This window comes from Silene latifolia, chromosome X, assembly GCF_048544455.1.
Source record: "Silene latifolia isolate original U9 population chromosome X, ASM4854445v1, whole genome shotgun sequence".
Taxonomy (NCBI): Eukaryota; Viridiplantae; Streptophyta; class Magnoliopsida; order Caryophyllales; family Caryophyllaceae; genus Silene; species Silene latifolia.
In genome coordinates, this window is record NC_133537.1 from 266,636,839 (window position 1) to 266,649,814 (window position 12,976).

At 38.6% G+C, this 12,976-nt stretch overlaps 1 protein-coding gene across 1 annotated transcript; it reads left to right on the top strand.

Moving 5' to 3' along the window:
- The first annotated feature begins 1,403 nt into the window (after nt 1-1,403).
- Nucleotides 1,404-4,049, top strand: LOC141623978 (uncharacterized). Its single transcript, XM_074440140.1, has 3 exons — nt 1,404-1,885; nt 2,670-3,124; nt 3,414-4,049. Exons 1-3 carry the CDS (start codon nt 1,721-1,723, stop codon nt 3,847-3,849), a joined length of 1,056 nt encoding a protein of 351 aa, XP_074296241.1. The 5' UTR covers nt 1,404-1,720; the 3' UTR covers nt 3,850-4,049.
- Nucleotides 4,050-12,976: the final 8,927 nt, after the last annotated feature.

Below are 12,976 nucleotides of genomic sequence, written 5' to 3' on the forward strand. Positions count from 1 at the left end.
GTGACCTAAAAGGATCAACTGATCAACGCCGTCACACGACATTAATGTCAAATTCTAGTCAGCCAATCATTAACGATTAACGGTGACCAGCTGGCAAATATATATAATATAAATCCCTGATATTCCTTGTACGAGATTCAGCATGTAAACGCATTATTATGGAGGACACTCACTCCAACAAAATACTCCCTCCGATCCATACCAATGGTAACATTCACTTTTTGATGGTCAAACTTCGTAAACTTTGACCATAAATACGTTATTATATATATATATATATATATATATATATATATATATATATATATATATATATATATATATATATATATTTGGTATGAAAAAGTTTTTCATAAAAAAATATTTTTTTTGTACAAACTCACGAATAAGACCACCCAAAACCAAGTGTACCTTTGGTGTGGATCGAAGTGAGTATGGTTTAGGCGGGAAAAAAATAAGAGTTTCACCTATTCTTAGTAAATAGGGAATTATCCAATCAACATTTCATCACTTCTGGCATCTTTCCTCTCATAATCTCAGTCGCTATATAACTATCATAGGTAGAAAATCGAGGACTATTAAACTGTACGATTATCATAGGTAAAATGGAGTATCATTTTTAAGCTTAGCTATTCAATTAACAATTCACTGGTCTTGTTCAATACAATACTAAATCGTGTACGAAAAAGCACAAATATAAGTTGCAAAATTTCTCTTAGAAAATCCTCTTAAATAATTATTTTAGATAATAAGAACGAAATATAGGAATAACAAAAATCATTATTCTTCTACAAAATTCACTTGAAACACCCCTGGTTTATAGAGGGGACAAACAATAATACGACCTGAACACACAATATAAATCCAACAATAATTAACGAGTTTGGATGGTGTTTTAACTCAAAATAACTCCTTTATATAAGTGGTTAATACGAACACGACACAATATTTAAATGAGCTGGGTAGAGTTAGAGGTGTTTTTGGGCTAGGTTTGGAGGGCAGGTCGACTAGGAGTTAGCAGCCCAGGCAAGTCCCGATTAAGAGACCAGGCGAGGGCGGCCTGGTGCTGGCCCATGCTCGTTGGACTCAAGCTCTGCCCACTAGGTAACGGGCCAGGTCGGGCCGGGCTGAGCTACTTGTCCTTATTTTTTTTCTTTTTTTTTTTTTAAATGTTGGGTTAGGTTGGGCCGAAGAAGTAGAGGCTCTAGCCCGGCTTGAAGATGACAACGACCCGGTTTGGAAAACTGTGGCTCAAAGGTACGGTTCGAGCCGAGCTAGCCCGTACTACACCTCTAGGTAACTGTTAAAGAGTTCATAACCCGTTTAAATTTGACACGAACATGAATTTGACACAAGCGGATCCGTTTCTCATTTGGTAATTCACTTTTCAATTTAAGAGAGTTAAGAGAGTTAATTTATCCATTCTATTCATACATTGGGCGGAAAAAGTGACAAAAACCCTCGCGAAGGAGGGCTCTTCTGGAACCTTCTACAGTATTCCCCTGGAACCAAAGTTCGGGAAAAATCTTGATAATTCCAAAACCCAGAAAATTTGCCACCTTTAATTACAATTGCTCTTATATTGTTCCATCATTATTAATTTTTATTTATCAAACTCTCTTGTTCCTTGTTTAAATAACAAAACCAAGAACACAAATTGAACCTCGTTATAAAATCAAACAAACAAAAAGTGAAGAAAAGAAAGACAGAAAAAGAAGAAATGGGAGTTGATTATTACAAAATATTAGGAGTTGATAAAAATGCAAAAGATGAAGATTTGAAGAAAGCTTATAGGAAACTTGCTATGAAATGGCATCCTGATAAGAACCCTAATAACAAGAAGGAAGCTGAAGCTAAATTCAAGCAGATTTCTGAAGCTTATGATGTATGTTCATTTCTTTCTTTTCTTTTTACTTTTTTTTCTTCTGGGTTTTATTATTGCCATTCGTTGCGGTTGTCGACAATTTTTTTTTTTTTTTTTTTTTTTTTTTTTTTTACTTTTTATCTTGGGTCATTCCAAAACGCCCTTTTTATATTAAAAAAATAGGACAAGGGCAAGGCTGCGTATATCCGACTCCCCATGATTTTCAGGAGCACTTCTGTCACTGGGGCGATGTTGTTGTCGTCGATTTAGTGTTTTCAGTGTGACTAATCTCTGTTTTGCTTCGTTCTTTTTTGAATTTCTTACGATTGATATGCCATGGTGTTTATTTTGCTTCCGATTGATATGCGTTAATTTGTTTTAATTATGATATTACATTCGGATTCGTTTTGGTGTTTATTTTGCTGTTCAGTTGGTTGGGAAGAATTACGCTGAATTATATAAGCACAAATCTCAATTATTTCCCTTTGCCTCGGTTAATTGTTTTACGTATTTATTTAATGTATGTTTCTCAAATTCTCAATGAATTGTAAGTGTACTAGTTTTCGTATTGAATCACCAGCCGTCTTTGTGTAAAAAAAAAAAACGTAAATAATTCACTAAGACGAAGTGGTAGACTGGTAGAAGTATGTTTTATCGGAGAAATTAATTGATCAGTGATTTACCATTAGTTTGTTTCGATTTTCTACGACCTCATAATTCGAAATCCTCCTACTACCTAATATACGGATAACTCTAATTAGTGATGGCTGATTGTGTTTGTTGATGGGGTTTCGAATGAATGCAGGTTCTAAGTGACTCTCAGAAAAGAGCTGTGTATGATCAATATGGAGAAGAAGGATTGAAGGGCGGAGTCCCACCACCAGATGCTGGTGGTGCAGGTGGTACAACTTTCTACTCATCTGGGGACGGACCAACGTCATTCCGGTTTAGTTCACGTAGCCCTGATGACATCTTCGCTGAATTCTTTGGGTTTTCCAGTCCATTTGGTGGGATGGGAGGCGGGGGAGGTGGTCCTGGTGGTGGTATGAGGGGTGCTCGCTTCTCCAGTGGGATTTTTGGTGATGACATGTTTAGTGGTTTTGCTAATGGTGGTGGAGACGGTGGTGGCTCAATGCACTACCAAGGGGGTCCTCGAAAGGCGCCACCTATTGAGAATAAGTTACCATGTACATTGGAGGAGCTTTATAAGGGCACCACTAAAAAGATGAAAATATCTAGAGAGATCGCTGATTTGAGTGGGTAAGTATGCTTGAATCGCTTGTTTCATTGTACTCCCTTGTATCTATTGTTGGCTCGAGCTGTGATCTCCGCTAGTTGCGGGTTGATCTTGGTCAATGTGATATAGATGCGGTGGTACCAACAGCACAATGCGGAATTTATAGTCTTCAGAACATACTTCCAACCTCACAATGCTTTTTGTGGTCTTCATAATTCGCTTTTCTCGTGTTTTTTTGGTGGTGGCCTGGATTTAATTCTGTACATTGATTGATTGTACTTGTGTGATAAAGTTGTATTTTTATAATTGCAGGAAGACGATGCCTGTAGAAGAGATAATAACAATAGAAGTAAAGCCCGGATGGAAGAAGGGAACAAAAATCACATTCCCGGAAAAAGGCAATGAGCAACCAGGCATAACCCCAGCCGATCTGGTCTTTGTAATCGACGAGAAGCCTCACAAGGTGTTCACTCGCGATGGCAATGATGTGGTCCTAACTCAAAGGATATCACTCGCTGAAGCTCTAACCGGGTACACAGTCCATGTAACTACCCTTGATGGAAGAAGCCTTAGTATCCCCATCAACAATGTGATTCATCCGAGCTACGAGGAGGTGGTGCCAAGAGAAGGGATGCCAATATCAAAGGAACCGAGCAGGAAAGGCAACCTGAGGATCAAATTCGACATCAAATTCCCCATGCGTCTGACTTCTGAGCAGAAAGCTGGAGTGAAGAAGCTTTTAGGTTAATGGTGTGAAGTAGTAGTTGGTTTGATTGTACAATTATGTAAGTTGGTTCATACCGCGGTGGCTTGTAATGGATAGATAGCATGCATCTTATTCTACCTTTTTTACTATGAAGAGTTGTACGTCTCCTTTCTTGGTATTGGCTTTTCTTAATTCATTACCATTTTATCGAACAAAATAAGTGAAAAGTTTTGTTACATTTATCTAATGTCACTGGTAGAAACGTTGAAAGCTTATGATCAGTTATCACCTTGGATGACTATATCACAGTCATCACAAAAAGCGGAAATATTACAAGGTGAAAATGAAGGTGAGGTATGTCTTGCAGGAAAAGCTGTGTTCAATGTTTTACTTGAAGAGAAAGCTCATTTTTTCAGCGTCATTAGTTGGTGTAAGCTTGGGTTTGATGTGGTAGTTTTCGGATTCGGGCGACTCAATAAAATTATTCCGGTGGGTGTCAAGTACTCGGGCCTGCCCGGGCGAGATCGATGAAGCATTCTTGTTCCAAGGACCGTTTTGGAAGAGTGAACTGCAATGTATGTCATGAAGTCGACAGGCTAGCAGATTTGGGACGAATTGGACCAGCTTATTTGAACTTCTGATTTGAGCAGAGGACGGATATTGCACACTCTACCGACAATGAGATTCTAGTGGGGTGATGAGAATTGATGCGAATATAAATCACCCAATTGGTCGTGCATTAGGAATGGATACGTAATTGAGTTGTTACCAGAGCATGGAAGGGGCAATGGATGGTACAATGCAGTCTTCGTGATTTTTTACTATGTGTATCTCCGGTGTTTGCCTTTGTTGTATTTGTTCTCTTAGGTCTTGTTGTTGTTTGTTTTGAGACCCTACTCTCTGTAGGTCTCGGGTTTCTACCCATCTTTAATCAAAAATCACAGTCATCACAGTATTTTTCAGGGAGGTAGGATGACAAATATACTGCCAGCGAGATTTGGATCCCAAATTATGTCTTCTGATATACGGTTAGTGTTGCTTCACGTTATTAGCTAAATCATCTAACATCAGTTACCCTTAGGATAATTGTTAAAATTGAAAATTTTAATGGTCAAAATGAGTTTAAATGGACTGCCAACCATGGAGGATTGTTTTATTTACTCGAGATGAAGGCGATGTTGGAAGAGAAGTTTGGTGACGACACATGCTCCCCTAGGTCTCGTCCACATCCCCAGGATGACGGACATGGCTTCAGTAGTCAACGGATTCAGCCATAGAGTTAGGCTTAGTACACTTCTAGTTGTCTAATTTAGAACTTCTAAACTTTAGGCATTGAGTGGATTGGCGTTGGTCCCGTTTTGACACATGCGACGACATAAATGACTTCGCAAAGGTTGGAGTCAATGTTGACTTACATTGACCCAAGGTTGTGACAAATGCATATTTACGGCATATTACTGCTTATTGTGACAACTTTACGCTATTAACTCGTTTGCATTAATACTGCAATTTAACTAATCAAAAATTGACTCAGAGAGTTTCATAAATAAGAAAAAGCACGTCACTTGGCAATCTGCAATTTTGCAAAATCAGTTCCCCAATCTACCTACTTTCTTGCAATGATTAATAGGCAATTCCGCAATTTCTTTTAAACCTCTGGATACATGCACATGCACTTGCACTGCTGGCTGGGACTGCGGTGTAGATTGCAGCCTACGCCTAATGTAGACAGCTAGCATCTCCACTGGTACCTTAAACACATCATCTCGAACACCATTATCAATCTCAAGACGAGACATACAATACAATCCAGCTCCCATTGCTAAGCTCACAACGGTCACAGGATTCCCTACCATACTCCCAGCATTCCTTATTACCTCCTTTGCTAGCGGGTGGTACAGCTGCAGCTACTGATGAAACTTGACCGATCCTTCCTAACCTGATTTTGAATAATAGACCTGTTTTACAGTAGATAGCAAAGTCCTCACAATTGTTTCGCAACATATTATTTTGCCCTGTGAATGACGGTTTCAGACGGGTCAGGCTGTGCAGTGCAGTGGTGCACGTTCCAGGCCTTTTGATGTGAAAGGAAAACTTGGTGACTCCATACTCAAATAAGCGAGGTGATCCCTTCCCCAGAAAGCAGTCTACACAGGATAATACAACCCCACTGTCTGGTTGCCTGAAAACACAATCAGTGGAAGTAGGGCATGGAGAAGGGTGACATAATTTTGAACTCAAAGTACTTAGTTTTCAACAACCATCAGCCGGGTCTGTGAAGTGAACAACTTTGTTTCCTCCAACATAAATGCCTTCTCACACAAAACCGCAAAATGGGAAGATGTTAGTGAATTAATGTACGGAGACACGGAGTACAACATACATAGTCATTCAAGCACATCAACCCTTTGTTTGGATACAAAAAATGGATGGAAAGGAAAGGGAGGAGGAAAGAGCCGAATTGCATACGAAAATCCTAATACCCTACAACTAAAAGTAATCGTAAAGCGGTAAGAAAGAAAGAGAGAATACCATGATGAGAGTAAAGTATAACAAGCTCTCCAAGTGTAAATGTGGTCACCAGGGCAGGTTTAATGTCCTCCTTCCTCACCCTCTGGCTCACCGCTCACCAGACCCATCTCTCCAAATCTACTTGAATTCTCAAAACTCAACTCAAAATGTTTATTCTTTGGAATGAGAATCACTTTGTCATTTCCACTTATAATTATCAACCAGGTTTTAAATACTAATGTCAAGGGTATGTTAAGGTCCTTTTAGATTTCATTTACGAGGCAACATTAGTTAACATACATGATACATCCCCTTTACTCTCCTCTTTAATAAGCTCATTTTCATTTTGAGAGTGTGTTTTATTTGCAATTTTAGGAGACCGACACTGAAAACTAATTAAAAAGAAAAAAAATAAAAAATAAAAAATAAAAATAATAACTACGGAGTTCGTCTTATGAGAGAGGTCTATCGATCACTAACATTAATGAGAAACCGTTCTCTCTTAAGAATTTATGTATATGTAAAGCGCTTTTTGCATATTTGCTTATCCTCCTAATCTATTACCCTCATGAAAGAGTAATACATTACCCACTCAGCCTCTCGGTAACGATTATTGATTAATAGACTAAAAGATTACCTCGTTAATCATTTCAGACCTGATCATGAGCCGGATCGGGTTGAATTTGGGTCAGGCCTAAAAAATTAGCCCATACAGTATATATCTAGGGGCCGGGGTAGGGTGGGCCTGTTTTGCCAACCCAAGCCCATCTATTTTGGGCTAAAGCGAGCTTTTAAGTGATACATAAGCTTATTAGTTTCAGACGGAAAATGTTTGATATCCGGGAAAGTGGTGATTACCTCCATTACTTTCATTAATTGTGAGATTAATTCCCTTAGATTTCAAATGTAGTGATTAGGCCCATAACCTTAAGTTTTTTTTTTTTTTTTTTTTTTTTTTTTTTGACAACTGTAAAGAAAGTTTTTACATAAAGCACATAGGACTCGATAGATCCGGTGCTAGTACTACATTATTGGTACAGAAACTTAAACTTAAATTAGGGGTGAGGTTACTTAACACACGAGGTTTCTTCAAATAGTTGTTAGAGTAGCACATTGAGGATGTCGGTCCTTTCCTTTTCTTCGGTAATTGAGCTTTAGGAGAGTACCTGCAACAAGACAAACTCACGTCACGAGAACGTGGAAATTTACCTGGGTAGATATAAACATTGCGTCTTGGAGATTCTTCTCTCCGGCTTTGCATTTTTGGGAAAAAATAATATTTGAACGAATTACATAAAATTAAAATTTGTATATTAATTTCACATGTATCAATTATATTAAAAATATTAAAAATATTCTATCTAAAAACTATGTTAATTAATAAATTATTTAAATATTTTTAAAATATTAAAAATTATATAATGTACAATGAATTTAAATATAAAATGATTTAATGTTAAAATTAAAAGCAGGGTTGGATTTCACTTTTTGTTAAGGGATAATTCTCATGGTACCCCTGACTTTTGGCTTAATTCACGTGGTACCCCTATTTTTAGGAATGTGCTTATGGAGCCCCTTAACTTTCAATTTAGTGCACCATCTGCCCTTTGCCCTTAACTCCGTCAAATATTATAACGGCAGTCATGTTTGGAGGGGGTATTGCGTGCACATTTCTCAAACCTCATGGGTATTTGGTGAAAGTCATATTAGTTAGTTGTAGTTAGTTAGAGATTGTAGTTAATTGGAAATTCAAAAAGTTGTTGGCTCTAACTAATTTTCCCCACAAACCTGCCTGCCGTTACAATATTTGACGAGTTAAGGGCAAAGGCAGATGGTGTACTAAATTGAAAGTTCAGGTGCACCATGAGCACATTCCTAAAAACAGGGTACCATGTGAATTAAGCCAAATCTCTGAGGCACCATGAGAATTATCCCTTTTATTAAAGTTACAGGGCCTAATTGCTACATTTATAACTTATAAGGCTTAGTTATGGGAACTAATCGCCACTTTTACGACTACCGCAAAAGTAGTCATCTGTAGTATAACCGACTTCTTTGGCGAACGTGATTGAGTAAAGATTATGCCTTCAGCGTCTTCAGCGTGTTCAATGAGTTCAATCATGGAGATTTTTGTTTTTGAAGCCTTTATTATTTTGGTTTGTAGTGCTATAAGCAAAGCCGACTGGGAGAATGTAGTGGCCCGATACAAACTCACAAAATAAAAGTGTGTTTTTCTAGGATAAAACAAGAGAATTTACAATTACAAAGCGTACTTTTTAAACAAGGAAGCCCTTTTTGCGTTCGCGGAAGGAAAATCATCGATTAGTTCTTCATTGCAAAATTTGAAATTCATGACATTATTAACTTTATGGTTGTGATTTGAATAAATTAAAAGACTCAAGTAAATCGAATTGAGAACCATTTGAGACGGAGTGATTAATAATTTTTGTTCAACGGATAACAAGAAAGCGTCCTTGTTGTCATTCTACTTGTGCTATTTGAAAGTAATTTTTTGTGTACATTCGGAGTTTTCTTTTGTCCCAAAATTGTAAGAATTTGGTCTAGAATATCTTTTTCTTTTGACTTTTTCGTTTAGCTTTCCATGAATATATATAAAAAATTCTTCCCTAAATAAATTGCATATATGTGCGTACTAGTTAAGTTAGTTATTAGTTACTACCGTGAAGGCTTAAGCGTATAAACTACTCCTGTGCGTGTTCAATCCTTGAGATTATACTTTGAAATGTATAACAATAGATAATAAGTTCAAAATATGAGCATATATTTTATCTTATATATTTAGTTTTAGATGATAATTTTATGTTTAAACAATGAGTAACTGAATTAATTGTAGTTTTAAGTGAAAATAATTAAGATTAATGTCAATTTGGTGTCATTTAAACCTTTATTAAGCTAATTCATTATCAGGTCATCTATCAGGTTGAGAAAATATCGGGTCATGGGTCGGGTTGGGTCGGTTCAGGTCGGGTTCGGGTTAGAAAAAATAAGGCTCCTATCGGGTCGGGTCGGGTCGGGTCATGTCGGTTTCGGTTCACCCAATTTTCGGGTTATATCGGGTCGGGTTTTGAGTGGGTCGGGTTCCTCGGGTCGGGCCAGCTTTGGCCAGCTCTAGTTACTACCGTGATGGCTTAAGCGTATAAACTACTCCTGCGCGTGTTCAATCCTTGAGATTATACTTTGAAATGTATAACAATGGATAATAAGTTCAAAAACAGACGGAATAAGTCACCTAATTTTTGAGTTTTGAAGCAATTTTTGATAAAAGTGTATTTAAGGGAGTAATTTAAAAAAACATTATAAAAGAGAGTTATTTTAGAAAAGGAGTTATTTTAGAAAACTTGTATGTAAAAGGGAGTAATGGTTAATTGACTCTGATTTGTATTATGTATTTATTTGAGTTTCGAAATGAAAATAAACCCCAAAACCTTGATATTAAGAAAAATGTGATCTAATCACATTAGAAAGGACTCCATTATCGCCAAACCTCTCTTAATAAAAATCCCAATTAATTCCCACCTCAAAACCCAATTCACCTAATCTCGTCGGCGGCGTTACCGAATCCTCACAAGCCGCCGGTGAGAGCCTCCTTTACCCTTAACCTCTAGCTTATCGTTTTCCTTCTTTTTCGATTTTAAAAGGCTAATTTGGATGGTCGATTGATGATTTGTCGTGCGGTTGCTGTCTCAGCCTCTTTATCTCCCACAACTACTAACTTCTCCGAGTCTCAGCTATGTGTTTTTTTTTTGTCTAAGTTCCTTTTCTTGTGTGGTTTATTTTTTATTTCCTAGTTTGTTTGTTGATCTTTATCCCTATTAGGTCAGGGGATGTTCTGAATCTTCCTCTTAATCTTGTTTTCTCTCAGTCTTGGTGCTGGGTTATCAAACCTTTTATAAGTTAGTTGGAGTTATAATCTCAGTAGATGAAATATCAATTTCTGCTTCTTAATCTTTGTGTTTTATTTGTTGTGGATGATAATGAGGTCGATGATGATTACCTTACTAAGTTGGTTATGGAATTAGGGGTACCATCCATCTCCAATGTCCATTTGGTGAACCATAGGGGCAACTCTTTTTCAGGGAAGGGAATTTCGTTTTGACTGCTCATCACTACACTCAAACCATTAAACTCGTTTGTTTCCTAGGCCTTCCACCCGCGCATGACCAGCCCGTAGCCACTTCCCTCTGCCTCTCCCTTGTCCTAAATTTAGCTGTTTGTGAGTTGAAGTGTCCCAGTATAATCGGGTTTGTTGTTACTGCTCTTTCATCTTATCCTTTGATCCGACCAATGTTAAGGCCCTATATCCTAGAGGCCTGGCTTTTAAGCATTCATTTGAATCTTCTCTTCGAGGCTCTTGATGACTTTGAACATGCTGTAAAATTTGAACCGCAAAATAACGATATTAATCGGGAACTCTTTTCTGTGGCTGACCTCTTACTTTTAAATGTTAATGTGAAACGAGTCGCTTTTCCTTTTAATCCTTTGGGCTCAGACAAAAAAGGTGAGAAACCTTTGCTAGTTGATACTATGATTGATAAGTTTGCAATCCCTATTGATTTGGACGTAGCGTCTTGTAGTAAAGTCCCTTTGGTCACGGATGATGTTTCTCCTACTCATGCTGCAACTGGTGCTCACATTATTATGGACTCCAAAAAAATGATCACTGCTACTGGTTCTGACATTATTATGGACTCTGAAAGCCTTAACAAGGCTTATCCGGCTTTGGCAGCTAAGGATGATTGTAATCCCTCCACTACTTTTACCTCAAGTCCTACAAATTACTCCATCTCAAACAAAAAGCATCCTACTAATAATTTGCGTTTTTCGTCCCAAGATTATGAGAACTTGTTACTCGGGAGGGATCTCTCTTTCTTCCATCCAATATTTTTGTCATCCTTGAGGGTTTGTCCCCTCACCTCTACAAATTCTATTTCGACTGGAACTCCCCATGAAAATATTTCATGGGAAGCAGTAGTTCCCATTCCTTATCCTTTTCATGAAGAGCATCACCAGCTTTCGCATTTGGGGTCTAAGAGTGTTGAGTTTGATCATGAGGAGTCTGTTTTGCATATTGCCAAAAAGATGCGGCTTTCGTCTGATTCCTCTCTGGTTAGCAAGGTATCCACGGTTCAGTTTCAATTTATTGCAGTCAAAGAGAACTCGAGCATGAAGTGTTGTCGGAAGGTGAAGCTTTAATACCCGTCCTTGTAAGGACCCGTTGACCGACCTTAAACACCTATCTTGACCTTAGGAAACCTTACGAGTGATGACTTGTGACGGCGTGAGCTTTGGAGTGCGTAATACTCGATCTAGTTGAGGCTACATGATCGAGTAGCTTGGGAGCTCGATCGAGTAGAGGTCACTCGATCGAGTAAGTTGGTTACTCGATCGAGTAAAGGGTTTGCAGCGGGAATTATAAATCGTAAATCATAAAACCCCAAATCATTTCTCCACCTTCCTCCTAAACCTAAATACCGTCACTTCTCTTCTCCTTCACCATGGTTCACCTCCTTGATGCCTTTGTGAGTGAGAACACCTTAGGGATGGGATGCTGGAGTCGGGTAGCGGTCTTGACGCCGGATTGCTATGTAATAGGTATGTCGTCGTCGTCATCATCGTCGTCCTTGTTTTCAGTTATGTTTATAGAAGTAGTAATAGATGATATGGTGGTTGTTATAGGTGGTTTTGCTGGTTGATTGTTATCTTGTGATCGGACGCGGAATCGCTGCGGTGTGCTAAAGGTAGGTTCGCCTACTCAGTACTGTTGGTTGTCTAGAGAGTCTGTTGATGTTATTTGGTGGGTTTATAGTCAGTACTGTTGATTGGTTGTGGTAATTGATAATGTTGTGTTGGTATAGAAGTTGGTGATTGTTGTTGTACAGCTGATTATGATTGTTTGTCTGTGGTTCTCAAGGTGCGTCCTAGGCTGAGTGGATTCACTTGCGGGAGTGGCTTCACGCCCTTGATTCGCCCTCTGTGGAACCCGCCACAGAAGAGGATGTGCACATTAAAGAACATGGGTTTATCGCTCGGATGAGATGAGCGGGGCTTAGGTGAGAATGGCTGCAGCCCCCCACTGGCAGTGTGCATTACTGGTTGCGATTGGTAATCCGGCAGGACTGGACCTTCGGGCAGTCAGAGGTGTGTGGATGGTTAGAGGAGGTGTTGTGTGTATGTTGTTGCTTTAGTTGTGTTGTGTCTGCTTGTACTTGTTACCTCAGTTACTGACCTTGTGTGGTTTTATTGTGTTGTCTGTTTGTGTTGTGTCTGCCGTGATACACTATGGATAGCAGTCAGTCTTAGCAGGTTGATGTTGGATCTTAGCTGGGTATCTGGAGGGACTAGTCTATCACGAGTCATGGTAGAGATAGTTCCCCATAGCTGATAGTAGTCTTGAGTTGTATCATTTATATCGCCTGTTGATTTTAAGTCACTTGTAAAGTAACATTAACGTTCTTTTATCGACATTTGATCATTACTTTCCTCGGGCAACCGAGATGTTAATGCCCTTATCTTCTAGGGAAGGTCTTGTTAAGGCTCCTTGGTAGATGGGGGTGTTACAAAGTGGTATCAGAGCGACGATTTTGGAACCTGTAACAAATGAGCCTAATGAACGTAGTGAGTCTAATAAAATGAACCC